Source organism: Meles meles, chromosome 6 (genome assembly GCF_922984935.1).
Source record: "Meles meles chromosome 6, mMelMel3.1 paternal haplotype, whole genome shotgun sequence".
NCBI lineage: Eukaryota > Metazoa > Chordata > Mammalia > Carnivora > Mustelidae > Meles > Meles meles.
In genome coordinates this window covers 21572658-21596872 of record NC_060071.1, presented here as the reverse complement: position 1 = coordinate 21596872, position 24215 = coordinate 21572658, and the positions used below count along the sequence as shown (strand labels likewise).

At 42.5% G+C, this 24215-nt stretch overlaps 2 protein-coding genes across 2 annotated transcripts in view; both read left to right on the top strand.

Moving 5' to 3' along the window:
* Nucleotides 1-24215, top strand: part of TRPM1 (transient receptor potential cation channel subfamily M member 1) — an 87831-nt gene that overhangs the window by 21974 nt on the left and 41642 nt on the right. The window contains exons 11-16 of the mRNA XM_046007799.1: nt 8700-8873; nt 9976-10110; nt 11187-11237; nt 13508-13648; nt 14533-14562; nt 23021-23313. Coding sequence (XP_045863755.1) covers nt 8700-8873; nt 9976-10110; nt 11187-11237; nt 13508-13648; nt 14533-14562; nt 23021-23313 — 824 coding nt within the window. The remainder of the gene's footprint in view (nt 1-8699; nt 8874-9975; nt 10111-11186; nt 11238-13507; nt 13649-14532; nt 14563-23020; nt 23314-24215) is intronic.
* LOC123944063 (60S ribosomal protein L38) lies at nt 7613-7945 on the top strand. The gene has a single exon (XM_046008765.1). The coding sequence runs from the start codon at nt 7676-7678 to the stop codon at nt 7886-7888; it is 213 nt and encodes a 70-aa protein (XP_045864721.1). The 5' UTR covers nt 7613-7675; the 3' UTR covers nt 7889-7945.

The window sequence follows — 24215 nt, the reverse complement described above, 5'->3', positions numbered from 1 at the left end:
AAAGGCAGAGGTTTAACCCACTGAACCACCCAGGCACCCCTATAGATTTTTCTTTATCATAGTCTTTTGCAAGTCATTTCCATGGACAAGCAGGAGACGCGATTAAGACGGTAACCTGGAACCAAAATCTTCTGTCTCCCCACAATGCAGTATATGGTCTCCAAAATCTTCCTTTAATGGTTGAAGTACTCGATTAACTATGTGGCTGTGAATCTCTATTTTTTCTAGAATTCTTGACACAACAGAGAACTCATATTGGGCAGGACTTGATAATTAGTTCATGACAAAGCAATCTCTGGTCTGATTCATTATATTTTACTGGTCAATATTCTTCTACTTATATTTTTTTAAGTACAAAAATCACAACTTCCCCAACAAAACTCTTTGTGAAAAGGTTTTATTAAAAACAACAATGGCAAAGAGAGAGAGAATAGTGTTTGATATGAACATATAACAAGGTAATTTATTTATACTGAGTCACAAAAACTTGGGCTAGCAATTTTTTTAAGGAAATAGGCCCAACTCAGTCTGAGCATCCATGAGCAAAAGGTTTGGGGACCTCTAGACCACTGTCTCTTTTAAAGACAAAAATCTACAAACCTTGGCCAGCCTCCCTGAGATTTCTGAAACAAAAAGAAATGTCTGCTGATTTTTCAGGATGAGAACTATTCATTTGGCTTCCATCTATAGGCAAAGGCTTTCCCTTGGTAAAACACATGAACTAGAATCTTCAATTCAAAGCAGCAATTGGTGATAATACCCGATGTTTAGATTATACACTGTGTTTTGCCCCATATGTTCACATACATGAGCATTACAGCCTTCAGAACTCTGAAATAGATCTGATTGTCCTCGTTTTAGAGTTTGGAAAAAAGCTGATGCTCCCAAGAGGTTAAACATATTTTCCCGGGGCGCCTGAGTGGCTCAGTGGGTTAAAGCTTCTGTCTTCAGCTCAGGTCATAATCCTAGGGTCCTGGGATCAAGCCCTGCATCGGGCTCTGCTCAGTGGGGAGCCTGCTTCTTCCTTTCTCTCTCTCTCTGCCTGTCTCTCTGCCTACTTGTGATCTCTGTCTGTCAGATGGATTAAAAAAAAAAACCATATTTTCCCAGGTTTACTCATCATACTTCTAAGTAGCATATAGATCAAAGAAGTCTCACAGCAAATTTCAAAATATTTGCAACTAAATGAAAATGAAAATATAACTTACCAAAATGTGTGGGATGCAGCAAATCACTGCTTAGAGGGAAATTTCTAGCACTGAAAGCATATATTAGAATAAAAATTAAATCACATCCTTGTCGTGTTCCTGATCTCAACGGGAAGGCTGCAAGCTTTTTCCCATTGAGGATGATATTTGCTGTGGGTCTTTCATAGATAGATTTTATGAAGTTCAGGAATGTTCCCTCTATCCCTATACTTTGAAGCGTTTTCATCAGGAACGGATGCTGGATTTTGTCAAATGCTTTTTCTGCATCAATTGAGAGGACCATGTGGTTCTTCTCTCTTCTCTTATTGATGTGTTCTATCACACTGATTGATTTGCGAATGTTGAACCAACCTTGCAACCCAGGGATGAATCCCACCTGGTCATGGTGGATAATCTTTTGAATGTGCTGCTGGATCCTGTTTGCTAGGATCTTGTTGAGAATCTTTGCATCCATATTCATCAGTGATATTGGTCTGAAATTCTCCTTTTTGGTAGGGTCTTTGCCTGGTTTGGGGATCAGGGTAATGCTGGCTTCATAAAAAGAGTCTGGAAGTTTTCCTTCTGCTTCAATTTTTTGGAACAGCTTCAGGAGAATTGGTGTTATTTCTTCTTTGAAAGTTTGGTAGAATTCCCCAGGGAATCCGTCAGGTCCTGGGCTCTTGTTTTTTGGGAGGTTTTTGATCACTGCTTCAATCTCATTACTAGATATCGGTCTATTCAGGTTGTCAATTTCTTCCTGGTTCAATTTTGGGAGTTTGTAGCTTTCCAGGAATGCATCCATTTCATCTAGGTTGTTTAGCTTATTGGCATATAACTGTTGGTAATAATTTCTGATGATTGTTTCTATTTCCTTGGTGTTAGTTGTGATCTCTCCCTTTTCATTCATAATTTTATTAATTTGGGCTTTCTCTCTTTTCTTTTGGATTAGTGTGGTCAATGGTTTATCGATCTTATTAATTCTTTCAAAAAACCAGCTTCTAGTTTCATTGATACGTTCTACTGTATCTCTCGTTTCTACCTCATTGATCTCTGCTCTAATCTTGATTATTTCCCTTCTTGCATGTGGAGTTGGTTTGATTTGTTGTTGATTCTCCAGTTCTTTAAGGTGTAGAGACAGCTGGTGTATTCTGGATTTTTCAATGTTTTTGAGGGAGGCTTGGATGGCTATGTATTTCCCCCTTAGAACCGCCTTTGCTGTATCCCATAGGTTTTGGACCGAGGTGTCTTCATTCTCATTGGTTTCCATGTGAAGACATACAAATGGCTATCAGACACATGAAAAAATGTTCATCATCACTAGCCATCAGGGAGATTCAAATTAAAACAACATTGAGATACCACCTAACACCAGTTAGAATGGCCAAAATTAGCAAGACAGGAAACAACGTGTGCTGGAGAGGATGTGGAGAAAGGGGAACCCTCTTACACTGTTGGTGGGAATGCAAGTTAGTGCAGCCACTTTGGAGAACAGTGTGGAGATTCCTGAAGAAATTAAAAATAGAGCTTCCCTATGACCCTGCAATTGCACTGCTGGGTATTTACCCCAAAGATACAGATGTAGTGAAAAGAAGGGCCATTTGTACCCCAATGTTTATTGCAGCAATGGCTACGGTCGCCAAACTGTGGATAGAACCAAGATGCCCTTCAACGGATGAATGGATAAGGAAGATGTGGTCCATATACACAATGGAGTATTATGCCTCCATCAGAAAGGACAAATACCCAACTTTTGTAGCAACATGGACAGGACTGGAAGAAATTATGCTGAGCGAAATAAGTCAAGCAGAGAGAGTCAAGTATCATATGGTCTCACTTATTTGTGGAGCATAACAAATAACATGGAGGACATGGGGAGATGGAGAGGAGAGGGAGTTGAGGGAAACTGGAAGGGGAGATGAACCATGAGAGACTATGGACTCTGAAAAACAACCAGAGGGTTATGAAGGGGCGACGGGAGGGGGTGGGGTGGGGTGGGAGGTTGAGGAACCAGGTGGTGGGTAATAGGGAGGGCACGTACTGCATGGAGCACTGGGTGTGATGCCAAAACAATGAACACTGTTATGCTGTAAATAAGGAAATAAAAATAAATAAATAAAAAAAAATTAAATCACAAATCAATGACATTGAAAACAGGAAATCAATAGAGAAAGGCAACAAAACCAAAATCTAGTTATTTGGAAAGATCCATTAAAATTAATAAGCCTCTAGCCAAGCTAACTAAGAATATTAATATCACAAATGAAAGAGGGAACATCAGTACAGACCCCATGGGCATTACATGGATAATAAAGGAATATTATGAACAAAATCCCCTGCAAATGATCATTTAACCTGTATTTAAGGTTCCAAAGAGTAACTTCCTCTTCCAGATATGGTCCATGCCCTCCGACATCCTTTTAAAAGAGTAGTGCCCCCAAATTAACACTTTGTGCATCCCAGAGTAAGACTGCCACATCCTTGTGTTGGAGCTAGTAATACAGCAATATATAATTCTTCACTTGTACTAAGTTTCCATCTGCAGAAATTCCCAAGAGTTTTATCATGTTCACACCTGATAAACCACATCTTGCAGTTTTGAGGTTAGGTATTCTTGGGCCCAGGTGGACCCAGGAGAAGACATCATTCCTTGTTACATCTTAACTTGCTAGATTCAGTCCATCATATCAACCTATCAACATATTTCAAATTGAAATTCTGTCACCCAATATACTTACCATCTCACTTTCCTCCCAGTCTACTCATATGTTACAAGTACCCTACCTACTCTCCCTCCAGCCAGTCACACCTCTCTTATTATTTGGGGTTCCTCCAGAAGAGCCCTTTCTACACGTGGCATTGTGAGTAGAGCAGCAACATATATAGTATATAAGAACCAAGCACCTCCCCCGCCATTGGCCACCTCCTCCCAGGCAGCCCCTGAAGCCCCTCCTCAAAATAAAGAAGTCTACTGGCCCAGGCTAAAAGTTACCCCTCTAAGATTATCAACCATGCTCTTAGAATCCTAGGGTGTGACTCTAGAAGGAAGAATGAGTAAGCTTGTTTGAGCATCTAGGAATTCTCTTACATTGTCTGACCACATCTACACCATATTTAATTCTCTCCAATGGCAAAGACAGAAGTTAAAAGAGAAGAGGAGGGATTCTGCTCCTCTCATTCACCTAGCAGCAGCAAATGGTAGAACCAATCTCTTCTCTGGCTATTTTGAACCAAAGCAAACTTCTTTTAAAAAATCCACGTTTTTACTCATTCATTCACTTAACAAAAGTTGATCAACAACTTCCTGTGTGCTAGGCTATGTGCTGCGTTCTGGGGACACAGGGGTAAATAAAACAGACCTGCCACAGCCATTAAAGAACTCTCTGTGTGATGCTGGTGTGGACATGCTGTGGGAGAGAGGGCAAGAAAAGACAAGAAACAGATCATTGAATGACTAGATACTGGATTATAAATTATAGTAATTGCTAAGAAGGAAAAATGCACACGCCCATGAAACAGAATGTGGGAGATGGCAGGGCTACTTTTCATTGTGACGCAAGAGAAGACCTTGCAGGAAAAGTGAACTAACACTGAGACCTATCAGGAGAAGAGATGCTGGCTGGTGAAGACTGAGGGGTTAGCACCTTCCATACAGACAGAAGAGTGCATAAAGGGCCTGAGGCAAGAAAGAACTGGACATTTTCAAATAATTTATTGAAGAAGGAGAAAAGGCCAGTGTGGCTAAAATGCAGAGTGGGCAAGGGGTGACTTGGGAGGAGGCTGCAGGTCAACCGGGAGCTGTGTATTACAGAGTGCTGCAGACCTGGTATAGAGCAGAAGGCTGGGGCCAAGAGTTTGGGGAACAACTTAAGGATTTCTCTTTTTTTGAGCAACAACAAATATTATCTCACACTGTGTCCATGGGTCAGGAATTTGGGAATGGCACAGCTGGATAGTTCAGGCTCAGGGGCTCTCATGATACTGTAATTAAGCCATTGCCTTGGGCTGCAGTCATTCGAAGGCTTGACTGAGGCTGGAGGAGCCACTTTAGAATGGTTCACTAAAGGGATGTCAACTTGGTGTTGGTCATTGACCTCAGTTTCTCCCCACGTGAATTCTCCATAGGGATGCTTGAAGCTCTTCCCAATAAGATGGCTGGCAATTTGTGTTATTCCTTCTGGTCTTTTGACCTTTGTTACCTCAAATGCTGTGTCATCCTGTTTTTGTTTTTGTTTTTTTTCCACCCAACCTGTTTATTGTGGCAAAAGACATTTAAACAAAAGTGAGCATCTTAAACGTTTTGAAGAGTACGGTTCAGTGACATTAAATACATTCACATTGTAGTGGAACCATCACCATCCATCCACAGCTTCTTCATCTTTCCCCGTTTCCTATTTACCCTTGCCCCTGGCACTCCATTCTACTTTCTGTCACTATGAATTTGACCGGGTTAAGCACCTCACACAAGAGAAATCATACAGTATTTATCCTTTTGTGACTGATTTAATTCACTTAGCTTAATATATTCAAGGTTCATTACTGTTCTGGTATGTATTAGGATTCCCTCCTTTTTTAAGGCTTACTCATATTCTGTTGTATGTATAGACCACATTTTCTTATCCATTCATCCATCAATGGACACTTGGCTTGCTTCCACATTTTGGCTATTTTTAATAATACTGCTATGAACATGGGTGTACAAATACCTCTTTGAGACCCTGTTTTCAATCATTTTGGATATATAACCAGGAATGGAATTGCTGGATCATATGGTTATTCTATTTTTAATTTTTTTATAAGCTGCCAAACTTCTCAATGGCAGCTGCATCATTTTACATTTCTTCCAACAGTGCACAAAGATTCTGATTTTGCCACATTCTTGCCAATACTTGTTTTTGATAAGGGTCCTCTCATTGTGGTTTTGATTTGCATTTCTTTAATGATTAATGATTTTGAGGATCTTTTCACGTACTTGGCCATTTGCAGATCTTCTTTTAAGAAATGCCTATTCAAGTTCTTTTCTTGATTTTGAGTCAGTATGGGTTTTGTTGCTGTTGAATTTTAGGAGTTCTGTATAAATTCTAGATATTAATCTCTTATAAAATGTGTGACTTTCAAATATTATCTTCATTAGGCAACACACCTGTTGATACTGTCTTTTGGTGCACAAGTTCTTAATTTTGATAAAGTCCCATTTGCCCATCATTTCTTTCACTGCCTTTGGCACCATATCCAAGAAGTCATTGCCAAATCCAATGCCATGAAACTTTGCCTTAGTTTTTCTTCCAATAGTTTTGTAGTTTTAGCTTTTACATTTAAGTTTTTTGATCCATTTAGGGTTAATTTTTTATATAAGATAATAGATAAGGGTCCAGCTTCATTCTTTTGCATGTGAATGTCCAGTGTTCTCAGCACTATCTGTTGAATGCTGTTTCACTTTTTCCTGAGGATTATAATAGTCTTGTCTGCATGAAGAGTCAGCCAGGACATTCATTCACATCCGTGTTGACCAGGAACCACACAAATATGCATGGTGTCCTCAATCCGATCTCTGGCCTCTGGCCTGCCCCACTCAAGGATTTTAAGCAGGAGAGTTATGTGGTCTCGTTTACATTTTTAGAATCATTCTGGATTTAATGCAGAAAATGCATTGGGTGGGGACAATGGCAGATGGAAGGAGCCTTGTTAATAAGCGACTAAAGTGATTCAGGAAAGAGACATCACCTTGAGCTAGAGCAGAGTCAGAAGTCAAGAATGGGACAGAATAAAGTAATATTTAGCATCGAACACAATTGCACTTAGAGACAGTTTAATCATGGAGGAGGGCCTTGTGGGGAGTGAGATGTCAGCAATCACCCTCTATTCTCTGACTTGCCACTTCACTGAGTTACAGGACACTGGGAGATGAGTAGGTTGGAGGGGGTGGTTTTGAGTGTGGTTTTGGTTTGAGTGAGGGCTTTGAGGCGTTCAAGTGGAGGCACTAAGTTGGCAGTAGAACTCCAGGGAAAGACATGGACTGAGCCTAGAAAGGACAGGTCATGGGCAAATGCATGGGGACCGGTAGTATGGGCCTCGACAAGCTTGTTGAGGGGGAGTACAGAAGAAAGGAAGGGGGCTGAGGACAGAGCCCTAAAGACCCTCAGCATTTACCGCCTGTGCTGAGAAGAAGTGGCCGGACAGGAACGCCAGAGCATGCAGTGCCTGAGAAAGCAGGGAGAAGAGGCTTGAGGAGGAAACAAGCAGCAGAGTCAGATGCGCTAAAAGCCCAGCCTGAGAAGCCCTGGGATACACCTGTACAGTGGCACCAGAACAGCCATCCATGGCCACGGCCAGAGCCACGGGCAGATGGGAAGCAGCAACATGGACTCTATGGAGCAGAGCGTGGGAAGGGAGGGGAGGGAGACTTTGGCCCTTTCCGGCCTCCTTCTTGCCGCTAGCTGTGAGTGTTTCGCTCGGTGCCGACCGCGCGCTCCCCTGCTCCCTCCGTAGCCATGCCTCGCAAAATCGAGGAGATCAAGGACTTCCTGCTCACGGCCCGGCGAAAGGACGCCAAATCCGTCAAGATCAAGAAAAATAAGGACAATGTGAAGTTCAAAGTTCGGTGCAGCAGATACCTTTACACCCTGGTCATCACGGACAAGGAGAAGGCAGAGAAACTGAAGCAGTCCCTGCCCCCAGGTTTGGCAGTGAAGGAGCTGAAGTGAACCTGGTCCACTGATTTGAACTGTATTAAAGTTTTAAAAATTCAAAAAAAAAAAAAATGCATGCGGTTCACCAGAAGGGTTTGGCCAGAGGACAGGGCAAGTCTGGCAAGATAAGACAACAGCTGGAGGAGTCAACTTTGTTTCAATGTTGTTGTCGCTCTGCACCAGGGCCATATCCCCCCCCACCACCCCACCATGCTCTCCATGTGACCAGAAGGCAGGCCCAGGGGCCAGGTCCCACCTCTGCAGTCCCTCCTATTCTCTGAGTGAAACAACATTCTTCCCTTGATGCATTCAGTCTGTCGCCACATTCCATACACCCCCGTAACCCCCAGGAGGCCTTCTTTACCCACCAAGAAGCTCAGTCACAGCTCTAGCCAAAGAGGCATCCTCAGGAATAACGGACATACCCATTGTCTCTGATCCCTTCACAGTCGTTTTCTCCTTTCTACATTAGCAACTTCCCATTGGTGCCTTCAAACCTACCTCTCAGCAAAAACACACATGATTCAAAATGTCAACCACTTTAAGGACATAAATGTGCTTCCTCAAGCCCATAGGTAACAGTGGTTGATGGTATCAGGGCCTCCTGCTGCGGGTGGCAGGCTTGCAATGAGTGTGTGCATGCAGGTGTGTGTGTGTGTGTGTGCACACATATGCATGTGTGTGCAAGCTTGTGCATTGGTGCCTGTGTACTTATATGTGCATGCATGTGCACATGTGTGTGCACCCGGAGGGGGGGCGTGCACCTGTCTTGGGACAAGGGGCAGCCTTAACATCTTTTCCCAACTCTGTTTGCTGTGGACTGCAGCCCCTGGGAAGCCTGGCCCCCCCGACAGATAACAAGGTCACAGAGAAGGAAAAGAAGCCACCAACAGCAACCACCAAGGGGGGAAGAGGGAAAGGAAAGGGCAAGAAGAAAGGGAAAGTGAAAGAGGAGGTGGAGGAGGAAACCGACCCCCGGAAGATCGAGCTGCTGAACTGGGTACGTGCAGCCTTTGATCCCCTTTCCTGGGATCACAGCAATCACGAGTGGGTCACCCTCTTTCTCCAGGGCCAGGGACAGTCCCTGTTGCCTTTGCTTCAGCCCCACACAGGTCCTGAGTCCCGGGAGGCAGTGGCAGCACACGGATGGGATGGTGTCAGTATTTCAAAAGGCAATGGTGGGTTTCACAAACGCCAGACATTCCTGCTCTGTGGGGAATGTGTTCTGATGCCTTAAAATATGGAACCAAACCAATTATTCTGAAACAAGCACCATTCAGGGAACAGAAGAAAGGGCCCACGCTTGGGACGTGCAAGTAACAGCACTCGTCTGGGCAGGGAGGCTGAACCACATGCGGCACCGTGTTCCTGGACTGCTGCTCTGAGGCCACAAGCAAGGAAGGGCCGCTGCCGTGACATGTGACTGGCACTGTCACAGCCACTACGGCTGGTGGCAGCTGCGTGCTCATGATTGCCACGCAGTGACCATGTGGTCATCCTCAGTCAAGTAGGCAAACTCTCCCAGCGGCTCTCTCCAGAAGGCCTCACGCTACACTGAATGCTGCAGCAGCTTCTGTCATTATTAAAGGACTGAGGCACACACAATGGATAACAGCATCTAAACTATTATAATCCACCACTTCTGAATACACTGTTTATGGTGTCCAGAGCTTGGACGTGTGAGTACTGAGTTAGCTGCATTTTGCCAAGAATGCTACAGCTCACGGGGTTTTTCTTTCCCATCTTTATCTCAAAAGAAAAGCAAATAAGCTCAATTTTAATTAAAACAAAATTGCAACTGGAGAGAGCCACAATACCAGTCTGGCTCTAGTTTTGAATCCTCCTTCAATTTGTTTTGAAGAGGAGAGAAGCATTTACTTTTTTCCTTTTATCAAGCTTCAATAGTTGGATAGGAAAGGTAGGGGCCACACTGAGAAAAAAGAGGGGAGATGGGACATGTTTAGTCCAGATGGACGGCATAGAGAACCAGGTCCAGCACGCTGTAAGATCCGACTGCGTTTTCCCAGATATGCCTCCCGCTGGCTTCCTGCTGGAGTCCCTCTGGGAGGTCGCTCAGGGGCCCTTTTGGTTGCTTTGTCCAGGTGAACGCTCTGGAACAAGCCATGCTGGATGCTCTGGTCTTAGATCGAGTGGACTTTGTGAAGCTCCTGATTGAAAACGGAGTGAACATGCAGCACTTTCTCACCATCCCGAGGCTGGAAGAGCTTTACAACACGGTGAGTGTTGCAGAAGGAGGGAGGGCCCTGGGGAGCTGCCGTCTGCTGGTATTCATCAGCAGTACCTGGTTTGCATTACTGCCCTTCAAATGAGCATAGAGTCACCGGACCACTGGTTTTAGCGGGGGGTAGGGGAGTGAGGGGGGACATCATTTAAGGGCAGGTGACTGTTCTCCCCCATGCGGGCCACGGCTTAGGTTCACGTCCTGACCAACTACGACCTTGCCTCTCCAGACAGCTGCAGTAAGAACTCAGGTGTGGTATAGAAAGGCTTCCTAAGTCTAGCTTCCTAATCATTCTAATGATTCTAAAGCTAATCATTCTAGCTTCCTAAATCATTAGCAGAGTGAAAAGTTACCCGGGTGAGCAGTTCCGTGGGACCCCCAGTTTTGTTTTTTGTTTTTGTTTTTTTTTAAGATTACTTATTTATTTGACAGAGAGATAGAGAGGCAGCGAGAGAGGGAACACAAGCAGGGGGAGTGCAAGAGGGAGAAGCAGGCTTCCTGCTGAGCAGGGAGCCTGACACGGGGCTTGATCCGGGGATCCCTGGACCATGGCCTGAGCCAAAGGCAGACGCTCAATGACTGAGCCACCTAGGTGCCCCGGGACCCCCACTTTTTAAAGCAGCTTCAATGAACAATGGACAACTAAGCTTTCCCTGAGTTTTCCCAGCAAAGAGCTCCACTATCTAAGAATCCAAGTATACGGGCAAAATCCTCTTGGCGTTTATTATTACAACGTGGATTTTGAGAATTTACATTCCCTGTCCCCATTCTGAAGTTTTTCACAGTGAAAACAGTCCTCAACACTTGTTTGGTTCTTGCTGAATTTCTCACACAACATGGCACACGAGAAGAGGCTCTTTAAAAAAAATCGAAAAGAAAAGCAGTTAACGTATCTTTGAACGCATTGGATACTTCTTCACCCCAACTGGTCCTATCTTGTAGAAGAAACTTACTGATCGTGGATTACAGTCCAGCTCTCACAAGTCATTACTTCTACAGAGTAGGGTAGGATTCAGCTCCAAGAACTCAGGAGAAAAACACATTTAATATGGCTGAATGCTTCTCTTTCAGAGGCTGGGTCCACCGAACACACTTCATTTGCTGGTGAGGGATGTAAAAAAGGTCAGTCTGCCATTTTGCAATTCCTACCCAATGGCGTCTTTCAATAAGACATTTTATAAAGCAATTTTTACATTTCTGAAATGTGTTGTCATATTATTGGTGGCATCAGAAATAAGGAGCTCCTCTCTCCATAAAAACACTTCCTTAAAACTGACATATCTTTTTCAAGTTTCATGTTCATCCGCACACATGCTAGGCTCGTGTTGAATGACTATTGGTTACGGCATCTTGGCACCATTTCCATTGCCTGGGGCAACAGCCAGGGAGTGTCCTCTTACCCTTGACCTGAGCTTCCATCTGTCTATGGAGTCTCCTGTTCTGTATCTCCTTTAAGATCCACTGCTCTCTCCTTCACTGAGCCAGCTTCCAGAAAGAACATGCCTCATGTCACTGTGTGTGTTCTGTGGACCAAAGCAGTCATCTTTCCTGTTCTCTCATTAGTGAGTGATAGATGTTTCCCCCTCTTTCCACTGCTGCTGGCTACTAGAGTGTGTGTTCTTGTAGGATCTCGTCCGCTCCCTGTTCTGTCATGTCGCCACAGGCTATGGGATTAGACTGAGTTAAGGTGTGAGTGATTCATTTCTCAAGGATGCAGTCCCTGGCTTGCAAAGCATGGAATGTGTATTTGTATTTTAAGCAAGAGAAAATAATTCAAATGAGAGAAGAGAGTTTTCAGAGTCCTGCATAGTCTGGCCATCCTCTATACAAGTGTCTACTTCCAAGAATACAAGAATTCAGCTTCTACAGACATTCATTGGATCAGTGAATTATTGGTGGGTCTGGGAACCAAGAGGGATCAGTACCCTTGCTTCCTCCATCAGGAGTCTGATTTCCCAGATCTCTTAGATTAGGAAGAGCAAACATTCAAAAGCCCAAGCTACCCAAGTTCAGACCCAACCATTTTTCACCTAAATGGCTTCAAGAATCCTCTTTCCACTTCCGGCCCCACACTCCATGACCATCCCAGTCACAGGACTCCCCGACTTAAAATCCTCCAAAATCTCATGAAGTTCAAGGTCTTCCAAGAAAATTGTACCCCTCCCCGCCCCCCGGGCCCAGTTCATCCATATCCCCTACTCTTTCTCATCACATCCCCACCACGGGGTCCACATGCCAGACTCTCTGGGGCCCATGCAGTGCTCCTGTCTGTAGGGTCCTTCCTCCTTGTCCCCTGCAGTTTCGGCTCCTCCTGCTCCTAGCCACCTCCCATGTGCCTCCTGTAGAAAGTCTCTGCTCACCCTCTCACCCACCCAGAGTTCAGGAGTTCAGGGCCAGACTTGGGGTTTGTGGCTTTGCCCCTCCTCTAGAACAGTGAGCTCCTGGAGGGCAGGGCTGCATCTCCTTATCTTTGCCAATGGCATTCAGGATAGGGTGGAGAATCAGAACAGGAGCTGCACAAACTTGTTAATGCAAGTTTCTACGGAGTGAAGTATTCGGTAAATGTGGCCGGTTCTGAAGTAAAGGGAGGACATTTGGAAAGTGTAATCTGTACGCGAACCCTGGGTTCCCACCATCATTTCAGCCATGTGAAATTAAACAATCAATAATAGAAAACAAAAATCCTTACAATCCACTGGTCCCCTCTGTCCCCTGGATAAGTCAGCTGTCCAGCAACACCAATGACTGTCCAACCTCGTCTCAACATAGCTTGTTGTATTTTATTGAAACCCTCTGCCCCTTCACTGACGCCCACTCACACCAGATACTTTGTCCCCCCAAAAGTCACAGGGCACCTTGTGGAGCTTTTCTCTAAGAAATTCCCAGCCCCAAGGATACTCTTCCCAGTGCCTCCCGTGGAGTCCTCCTTCCCGTCATGGGGGTCACTTCCTCCTTCAGCACAAAAGCTGCACTCCAGGCTCCTAAAGCGGGCTTCTCCCTGGCAAGCAGCTCTTAAAGCACCTTCTCAACATGACTCATCTGCTCTCACAAAGGAGGTCCCAGGCCAGCTGCAGCCTCTCTCCTCTACATCTAACGAGCACACTGCAGGCCATTTTGACCCAGCCCATGGACAAACCCAGGGCTCTACCCTGCACTCTCATGGGTTTCTAACTCTTCTCACTGGGAAAGTTCAACCCGTTTTCTGAAGTATGGCTTACCCTCTCATCTCCTTCAGTCATATGGTAATAGACTGAATATTGTTTAATACTCCACTCCATACATCAGGACCCACGTGGTAGCCAGGAATGGCCACTTATGCCCAAGGTGTGTGATGAAGACCACACTTGGAATGCATTCTTGCAAGGCCTGAGACACGGCTTCTTTTCTTCTAGGGCAACCTGCCACCTGATTACCACATCAGCCTCATCGACATAGGGCTTGTGCTGGAGTATCTCATGGGCGGGGCATACCGCTGCAATTATACGCGGAAGAGCTTTCGGACCCTTTACAACAACTTGTTTGGACCTAAGAGGGTAGAACAAAATGAACTTGTGATGTTCTATGGTCCCCTGCTGTCCTTTCCAATATAACTCAGCATGTTCAAAGCCAAGTTCATCACCCCATCCCCAAGGACACCTGTCCTTCCTCCTGTAGCTATCCAGGTGTGAGGCTGCATGATCCCTAGAGATGCCCAGGTTTTACCCACAGCCTTTGCCCCCCCTCAGCAAGGCAGGCCCTCAGCCCATGGATTACATCTGCTCCCTGTCTTTTGTCTATAGTAGGCTTCCTCCTTGGCTCCCTTGTCTCTGCCCTCTCCAATCCATCCTACCACTGTAGCCACATTCATCTTCCAAAGCAAGGGACACAACAGTGCACTCCTTGCTCAAATACTTACAGTGTTCCCCACCACCTGAGGAATCACGGCCAAGCTCATTATGACAGCATCCAAGCCTCTCTGTCAGCCTAAGAGCTGTCCCACGCTGTCATGGGAGACCACAAACCTCTGCCAAACTCAAATTGTATTACTGTACCAGCCATGTCTTTCCCCTGATCAAAATGCAATGCCTATCACAAGACCAACTCAAATATCAGATTTTCCATGGAGCTCTCCTCTCGTCCCCCACACAGAGCCCCACAAACTCCATGTCTGCATTCCTGTTAGTGAACCTCTCTGGTTCTACCTGCGTCATGTGTCTGCACATCTTTCTCCTTACCTGACTTTGGCTGTCCAGAAACAGTGTCCATATTAAAGCATGTCCTTTCCTTGGGTATTTCCCTTAATTGTTAATGATACCAAGTACTCCTGAACCCAGGATTCTGTCCCCTACTAACAACACTGCTAATGTACTACTAACATTACTGCTACTACTATTAGTTATCTGATTAAGTGGATGTTTTTTCTTCTTTTATTATGCAGCCTAAAGCTCTTAAACTTCTAGGAATGGAAGTAAGTATGATACATTTTCATTGGTTTTATATCTTCATCAAATACATGTAGCCCTCTTTGTGTTCTATTTGTTTAATGTAGACTGGTGGTTGCTTTCAATGGATGGATCCACTACCCTACACCACCATTTATTTAGATAGTGTACTCAAATTATAGAAAAGGATAGTAGGCATTGCAGAAAAGGTAAAAACTACTTAATTCATTTTATAGAATTAGCAAAACCATAGTTCCAAAAGTAAACAGAGAATAAACAAGAACAAAACCCTCAAACAACAAAAAAAAACCGTCAAAATCATAAATAATAGTGAAAGAAATTCAGTGGCATATTTTAGAAGTTCTAAGGAAGTAATTAAAGTCTTCTAAGAATGCAAATATAATTTAACGTTAGTTAAGTTTTGAGTATATCGCATCATATCAAGAAGCCAAAGAAGGAAAATGGTAAAAGAGCATTTTCAACAAATGCTAAAGAAGAATTGAAAAACAGCTTCCTTAATTTTTTTAAAGTTTACTAGAAACAAATGAAAAAAATAGAATGATAAGATAAAAAATACCCCCTGATATGATTAAAAATACATGTATGTAGTAAGGAGAAATCTATGACCGAACACTAGTGCCCTCGAGTCATTTTTATTATCATCAAGAAGACTAGCATGCCCATTATCGTTGCCATCATAATGAACCCCATTCATTTTTTAAAGTTTTCTAGAAGTTGTACCACACGAAAAATAAACGTTAAAGAAAGAATATGCCTCAAGGGGAGAAAATAATTACTTTAAAAGCATACTTAAAAGGAAGGAAAAATTATTAGAGCAAAAAATATTATTTTGTGTCTAGAAAATTCAGGAAAATCAATTAAAGTTCTCTCCCAATAGAACAAAGCACCCAGAAATCAGCTTAACAAGGAACCTTAAGAACAAAGTACTAGACATGAAAATATGCACACAAATGGAAGAATACCATAACACAGCAAAGTAAGGCTATTGTTAAGATTCTTCTCAAATAAACTCATGAGTTAAATAGCATCCTGATTACTATATGGACTCAGGGTAGAAGGTGTCGATTCTGTGTTCACTGAGAAGACTGATTTTAACATTGTTACATCATTGTTGATGGAGCTGTGGTCTTACAAGGACAGCAACATGGAACTTTCTATAATTTCTTATTCTCTCACGTTCTTTACGTCATGTAGGGTTTATCTTTTGGGTGAAGGTTCGCCCAAATAGCCTAAAACTCCTTCTGTTTTTAGAGGTATATCTTTCACCACCTTCATAACCAATTCATGAGTCCATTCAGGCTTTCTATTTTCTGGAGTCCACTTTTGTCATTTAGACTTTCCTAGAAAACGTCATGATCCCAGGGTTCTGGGATCAAGTCCTACATCAGGCTCTTTGCTCAGCAGGGAGCATGCTTCTTCCTCTGCCCGCTGCTCCCTCTGCTTGCTCCCTTTCTCTCTCTTTCTCACAAATAAATAAATAAATCTTTAACAAAGGAGGTTTGTTAAGCACTTGCCTTTGGCTCAGATCATGACCCAGGGTCCTGGAATTGAGTCCCACATTGGGCTCCCTGCTCAGTGGGGAGTTTGAGTCTCCCTCTCTCTCTGCCCCTCCTCCCTGCTTGTGCACACTCTCTCTCTCACTCTCTCACTTGCTCTCAGATAAATAAATAAAATCTTTAGACTTTCCTAGAAAACAATTTATTTCACCTAGATTTTCAAATTCATTGGTATAAATCTTTATATTATATTCTGTTTCAGTCTCCTCAATATCTTAGTTGTGTGACCTTCTGATTTTTAAAAATTATATCTTCTTTTGTTTTTTTTCTTAACCAAACTGTCCTACGTATTTGACTGGTATTTTTGCTGTATCAAACAACTTTTTTTTTTTTTTCTGTTTTTGTTCTTATTAACGTCACCTACATTTTTATTCATTCCTTCCATATACTTTCTACAGTTACTGTATTGTTTTTATAGACTCCATTTGATGGGAGGTTCACTCATTTTCAATCTTCCCTTTATTGCAATAAACACATGAAAGGTATAAATTTTTCCCTGAGCATTGTTTTCATATCACACATATTTAGGTAAGTAGAACCTTCGTTGTCATTTATTTCTAAATTGTTTGTAATTTCCTCTTTAATCCAAGAGCATTTAAAGTTATTATTATTATTTGAAAGAGAGAGAGAGAGAGAACAGAAGTGGGAGGGGTGGCCAGGAGGGTCAGAGGGAGAGGGAGAAGCAGACTCCCCACTGAGCAGGGATTTCCCCATGAGGGATTCAGTCCCATGACCTGAGCCCAAGGCAAACACTTAACTGACTGAGCCGCCCAGGCACCCCTAATCCAAGAGCATTTAAAATCCAGAAGTGCATTTCAGCAAAGGAAACAGTTAACAAAACCAAAAGACAACTGACAGAATGGGAGAAGATATTTGCAAACGACATATCAGATAAAGGGCTAGTATCCAAAATCTATAAGGAACTTAGCAAACTCAACACCCAAAGAACAAACAATCCAATCAAGAAATGGGCAGAGGACATGAACAGACATTTCTGCAAAGAAGACATCCAGATGGCCAACAGACACATGAAAAAGTGCTCCACGTCACTCGGCATCAGGGAAATACAAATCAAAACCACAATGAGATATCACCTCACACCAGTCAGAATGGCTAAAATTAACAAGTCAGGAAATGACAGATGCTGGCGAGGATGCGGAGAAAGGGGAACCCTCCTCCACTGTTGGTGGGAATGCAAGCTGGTGCAACCACTCTGGAAAACAGCATGGAGGTTCCTCAAAATGTTGAAAATAGAACTACCCTATGACCCAGCAATTGCACTACTGGGTATTTACCCTAAAGATACAAACATAGTGATCCGAAGGGGCACGTGTACCCGAATGTTTATAGCAGCAATGTCTACAATAGCCAGACTATGGAAAGAACCTAGATGTCCATCAACAGATGAATGGATAAAGAAGATGTGGTATATATACACAATGGAATACTATGCAGCCATCAAAAGAAATGAAATCATGCCATTTGCGACGACGTGGATGGAACTAGAGCGTATCATGCTTAGTGAAATAAGTCAATCGGAGAAAGACAACTATCATATGATCTCCCTGATATGAGGACATGGAGAAGCAACATGGGGGGGTAGGGGGATAGGAGAAGAGTAAATGAAACAAGATGGGATTGGGAGGGAGACAAACCATAAATGACTCTTAATCTCACAAAACAAACTGGGGGTTGCTGGGGGGAGGTGGGATTGGGAGAGGGGGAGCGGGCTATGGACATTGGGGAGGGGAGGCGAACCATAAGAGACTATGGACTCTGAAAAACAACCTGAGGGTTTTGAAGGGTCAGGGGTGGGAGGTTGGGGCAACCTGAGGGTTTTGAAGGGTCAGGGGTGGGAGGTTGGGGGAACAGGTTGTGGGTAATGGGGAGGGCACGTTTTGCATGGAGCACTGGGTGTTGTGCAAAAAGAATGAATACTGTTACACTGAAAAAATAAATAAAATGAAAAAAGGGAAAAAAAAAATCCAGAAGTGCATTTAAATTTTTCCAGATGCAGACTCCTCTGTTGTTATCTTACTGTTGTTGATGTCTAGTTTTATTCTTTGGTAAGTCGACTATGTGATTTGTAGTATGTGGAATCTGTTGAGACGGAAAATCTCAAAGGACTTGGGGTACAATGCCTGGTGAGGTTTTGTTCATGATCCATGTATGGTGGAAATACATGTGTATTCTTGGTTTGTTGGGAACATTTCTTATATTTAGCTGTCAGATCAAATTGATAATTATGTAATTTCATTTGTTTCCATATTTAGGAATTTTTTCAAGTTCATTTGGAAGTGAAGTACATTCAGGGTCTCTCTACTGTGACAGTGGATGTGTCCATTTCTCTTTATACTTCCAGTTCATATCTTTTCTTATTTTATTGAGATGTTTCTCTTTTTCTTGTTGCTTTGTAGCAGTTTAGGAAAATTAACTCCTTGTTTGTTATATCCTCTCTCTAGCAATTTTACAACTATTTTAAAAGAATTTTTATACAATTAGTATTTTGGTATTATGTATTATTGAAGGTAGGCTTAAAGGGCTTCTGTTTTATAACATTTCATAGCCATTTGTGGATTTTTATTTAATTTTGTATATTCTTAATTTGGTATATTCTTAAAATATATGTATATTTTAAGAATATCTTAAAATATATGTATATTTTAAGAATATGTATATTTTAAGAAAATATATGTATATTTTAAGAATTTTAAAATATATGTATATTTTAAGAAAAATATATGTATATTTTAAGAATATATACATATAGAATATATAAGAATATGTAGTATTCTTATAAGAATATTAAGAATATATATATATATTTTTTTAGAGGTGGAGAATGGCAGAGGTAGGGACAGAGTCTTAAGCAGTTTCCACTCCCAACATGGAGCCTGATGCAGGGTTAACTTAGTATATTCTTGAAAATAAAGCTGTGAAATAAGTCAGAGGGAGTCAATTATCATATGGTTTCACTTGCTTGTGGAACACAAGGAATAACATGGAGGATATTAGGAAAAGGAAAGGAAAAGTGAATTGGGGGAAATCGAAGGGGAAAATGAGCCTTGAGAGACTGTGGACTCTGGGGTGGGGAAATGGGCGAGCCTGGTGGTGGGTGTTATGGAGGGCACGTATTGCATGGAGCACTGGGTATGGTACATAAACAATGAATCTTGGAACACCAAAAAAATAAAATTAAAAAAAATAAATATAATTAAATTTTTTAAAAAATTTGTATAAAATGACCTATAAAGAAAAAAGAAAGAAAGAAAAAAAGAAAAGAAAGGAAAGCTGTGTTTATTTTTAAATTTCTATGTGGCGATTTTTTTCTTTTTTTAATGTTATTTTTAATTATTATTATTATTTATTAACATATAATGTATTATTAGCCCAGGGGTACAGGTCTGTGAATCGCCAGGTTTACACACTTCACAGCACTCACCATAGCACATACCCTCCCCAATGTTCATAACCCAGCCACCCTCTCCCTACCCCCCTCAACCCTGCAACCCTCAGTTTGTTTTATGAGATTAAGTATCTCTTATGGTTGTCTCCTTCCCGATCCCATCTTGTTTCATTTATTCTTTTCCTACCCCCCAAATCCCCCACATTGCTTCTCAACTTCTTCATATCAGGGAGATCATATGATAGTTGTCTTCCTCTGATTGACTTATTTCAGTAAGCATAATACCCTCTAGTTCCATCCACATCGTCGCAAATGGCAAGATTTCATTTCTTTTGATGGCTGCATAGTATTCCATTGTACATATATACCACATCTTCTTTATCCATTCACCTGTCGATGGACATCTAGGTTCTTTCCATAGTTTGGCTATTGTAGACATTGCTGCTATAAACATTCGGGTGCACGTGCCCCTTCGGATCACTATGTTTGTATCTTTAGGGTAAATACCCAGTAGTGCAATTGCTGGGTCATAGGGTAGTTCTATTTTCAACTTTTTGAGGAACCTTCATGCTGTTTTCCAGAGTGGTTGCACCAGCTTGCATTCCCACCAACAGTGTAGGAGGGTTCCCCTTTCTCTGCCTCCTCGCTAGCATCTGTCATTTCCTGACTTGTTAATTTTAGCCATTCTGACTGGTGTGAGGTGGTATCTCACTGTGGTTTTGATTTGTATTTCCCTGATGCCGAGTAATGTGGAGCACTTTCTCATGCATCTGTTGGCCATCTGGGTGTCTTCTTTGCAGAAGTATCTGTTCCTGTCCTCTGTATGTGGCAATTTTTAACCTATGTAGAACAATCTCCCCTAAATTACTGTGACTGTAGTTTTACTGTGACTGTTTAGAAAATTAGAACAAAAACATTTAAATCCAGGAAAAGGTATGGCAGTTTCAGTAGAAATGCTACAACTCATGAAGAAACTATAACAGGGGCGGCTCAGTGGGTGAGCTCAGTGGGTTAAAGCCTCTGCCTTCAGCTCAGGTCATGATCCCAGGGTCCTGAGATGGAGCCCCACATTGGGCTCTCTGCTCAGCAGGGAGTCTGCTTCCTCCTCTTTCTCTGCCTGCCTCTCTTCCTACTTGTGATCTCTGTCTGTCAAATAAATAAATAAAATCTTAAAAAAAAGAAAGAAAGAAAGAAACTATAACAAACAGAGTTTTACAGGGGGTGGGATGAGACTGGTAGTGGGTGTTATTGAGGGCAGGTACTGCTTGGAGTACTGGGTGTGGTGCATAAACGATGAATTCTGGATATAAAATTTAATTAAATTTTTTAAAAAACGGAACTATAACAATTAGTTCAGTCATGAATAACGCATGATAAGAATTGGAGGGCCAGGCCTTCAACCCAGCATTCTAGTTGTGTGAATGTGGGCAAGTTATTCAGACTTTGGGCCACAACTTCCTCATCTGAGGGAATGGAAGAAATTCACAAACTCTGAGTCATTGAAGAATAAGTGTAGGTAATTGATGGGAAAGCTGTTTGCAAAGGAATAAATATCCATGTCTGTTATTCCACTGAGTACTGAAGTCTTAGCCTGCAGTAATCTGAGCCCACCTAATTAATCTTGCTCACAGGTTCACCCCGATTCTCCCTGTCATGACCCACCTTTCTTTTGGATCCTGTTCTATTTTCAGAATAGCCCCTCATCATCCCTTGAGGGAATGGAAAGTTTGGCCTTCCCTCTGCACCACACGCATGAAAGGACAAAGCTCATTTAAAAAGGAACGTTTGCTTCCTTTAAACATTGAGAGGGAAAACCTACAACAATTTTCTCTCTCGCCTTCTACATTTTCCTATTCATCTCTGGTCACCTATGTCTGACATTGATATTGGAAGACTTCCCAAGAAAATAAACTTTACCTCTCCTGTGATGCTGTTTGTGTTTTAGTGTATTCCTTCTTTCAGTTTTGTAGCATGTCCTCAGGCTTTTTAAAAAATTTATTATTGGGGCGCCTGGGTGGCTCAGTGGGTTAAAGCCTCTGCCTTCAGCTCAGGTCATGATCCCGGGGTCATGGGATTGACCCCCGCATCGGGCTCTCTGCTCAGTGGGGAGCCTGCCTCCTCCTCTCTCTCTCTGTCTGCCTCTCTGCCTACTTGTTATTTCTGCCTGTCAAATAAATAAATAAATAAAATCTAAAAAAATTTTTAAAAATAAAAAATAAAAAAATTACTATTGAAGTATATTTGGCACATAATGTGGCATTAGTTTCCCGTATACAACCGATTCAACAATTATTTTTTGTTTTTAAAGATTTTATTTATTTATTTGACAGGCAGAGATCACAAGTAGGCAGAGAGGCAGGCAGAGTGAGAGGAGGAAGCAGGCTCCCCGCTGAGCAGAGAGCCCGATGCAGGGCTCAATCCCAGGACCCTGGGATCATGACCTGAGCCAAAGACAGAGGCTTAACCCACTGAGCCACCCAGGTGCCCTGATTTAACAATTCTATATGTTTCTCTGCACTCACCCTAATAAGTGTTACCATCTGTCACCATGTAATGTCACTACAACGTTACTGACTATATTGCCTATTCTGTACTTTTCATCTCTATGACTTATTTATTTTTTAACTGGAAGTTTGTAGCCCTGAATCCCTTTCACTGATTTCACCCATCCCTCCTCATCTTCCCCTCTGGCAACCACAAGATTTCTGTCTATATATAAGTCTGGGGGTTTTTTTGTTTGTCTGTTTCTTTGTTTTGTTTGCTAGGTTCCACATGTAAGTGAAATCATGTGGTATTAGTCTTTCTCTGCCTTATTTCACTTAGCATCATATCTTCTACGTCCATCCATGTTGTTGCAAATGGCAATATCTCATACTTTTTTATGGCTGAGTAATATTGCATTGTGTGTAAATTCCACCTCTTTATTCATTCATCTGTTGATGGACACGTGTTGCTTTCACATCTTAGCTATTATAAATAATAGTGCAATAAAGATAGGGATACATGTATCTCTTCAAGTTAGTGCTTTTGTTTTCCTTGGGTAAATGCCCAGCAGTGGAATTACTGGATCATAGGGTATCTCTATTTTTAACTTTTTGAGGAACCTCCACACTGTTGTCCACAGTGGCTGCACCAGCTTGCATTCCCACCAACAGTGTAAGAGGGTTCCTCCACATGCCTATGTTATTTGTATCCCCTCAATTTTTAAAGGCTTGTGGAAAAAACAAAAACAAAAACAAAAAAAGCCTGCCAAGCCAGGAGTATAAAGTCATTGAACTCTAGCATGCCTTTTCAGTCCATTTGGGTTTAGGTGGTTTCCTTATTATAATAAACATGTGCTTCTTTCCACAAGAATTAATATACTGAGTGGGGACCTCAGATGTATTTACAAAATTTCTTTATTACCGCCGACAAAGGGGTTTTCCTTTTTTTGGTAGTCATGAAACCCTTTGCTGTGCACTTATGACAGAACCGTGAAAAAAGGTGCTTGTCTCCCCTCAGGATGATGAGCCTCCAGCCAAAGGGAAGAAGAAGAAAAAGAAGAAGAAGGAGGAAGAGATTGACATTGACGTGGATGACCCTGCTGTGAGTCGGTTCCAGTACCCCTTCCACGAGCTGATGGTGTGGGCCGTGCTGATGAAGCGTCAGAAAATGGCGGTCTTCCTCTGGCAGCGAGGCGAGGAGAGCATGGCCAAGGCCCTCGTGGCCTGTAAGCTGTACAAGTCAATGGCCCACGAGTCCTCCGAGAGCGAGCTGGTGGACGATATCTCCCAGGATCTGGACAACAACTCAAAGTGAGTGTCTCGAAGGAATTTAAGAACTGGGAGAGACTATTGTCCTGAGAACCTGTTCCCTTGGGGGAGGGTGGCAAACGCATTTCTCACTTAAGTTCCATTGTGTTTAAAGCTTGGTCATAAATCACTTTGTCCATCATGTCAATATTTTTCCTTCTGTTTCTCTGAGGTATATCTAGACTGTCATTGTTTTGTTTTTTTACTGCCCTCTCATGGGAACTATGGAAACATAATGTTAAGGCAAAGACAGTGAAACAGATTTCCATACTGAAACACACGGAAGAGTACAACTCTAGTGAACATTACCTCTCAACTTGACTTTCCCAAGTGCTCCTTCTCTCGTTTAGGTGGGACAAGACAGCCAGCGGGTCCTGCGGTTGGGTATTTCCCTTCTCCCAAGACAGTTAGGCTCTCATAATACCCCAGTAAGTTAGGCTATGGCTAACTCGTTTCTCCTTCCAGCAGGCCTTGTTAAGAAACAGGGCACACTGACGTATTTCTCTGTCTGTCTCTGCAGTTTTGGGAGCAGCAGTGTGCGTTGTGATCTCAATTCTCTGATGAGTTTAGAAGAGCTGCTAATTTCCAGCTGATTTGTCCAACTTTTCACTTATTGTGAGGACATACTGGTCACTTCCAAGCCACTTACATGCAGAACCAAAACCCAGAAGTCCCAAGACAACTTTATAGACCCAGGAACTTGAGGCCTACACAGGCAACTCTGCCAACATCTAACATCTTTCTTTTCTGAGGCACACTGCTTTTATTTTCTAAATAAAATTAGATTTAGTGATTTCCAAAATCACTAGATTTCTAAACATTTGGAATTCAAGGTTATCTTAAAAAAATAGGGTGGTATTCCCATGTCTCAATGGGTTAGTAAACACTGTCCCTTTGCTTCCTGG

Bases quoted from the DNA above. Each gene is read 5' to 3' on its own strand.
- LOC123944063 (XM_046008765.1), top strand. From the start codon at position 7,676: ATGCCTCGCAAAATCGAGGAGATCAAGGACTTCCTGCTCACGGCCCGG.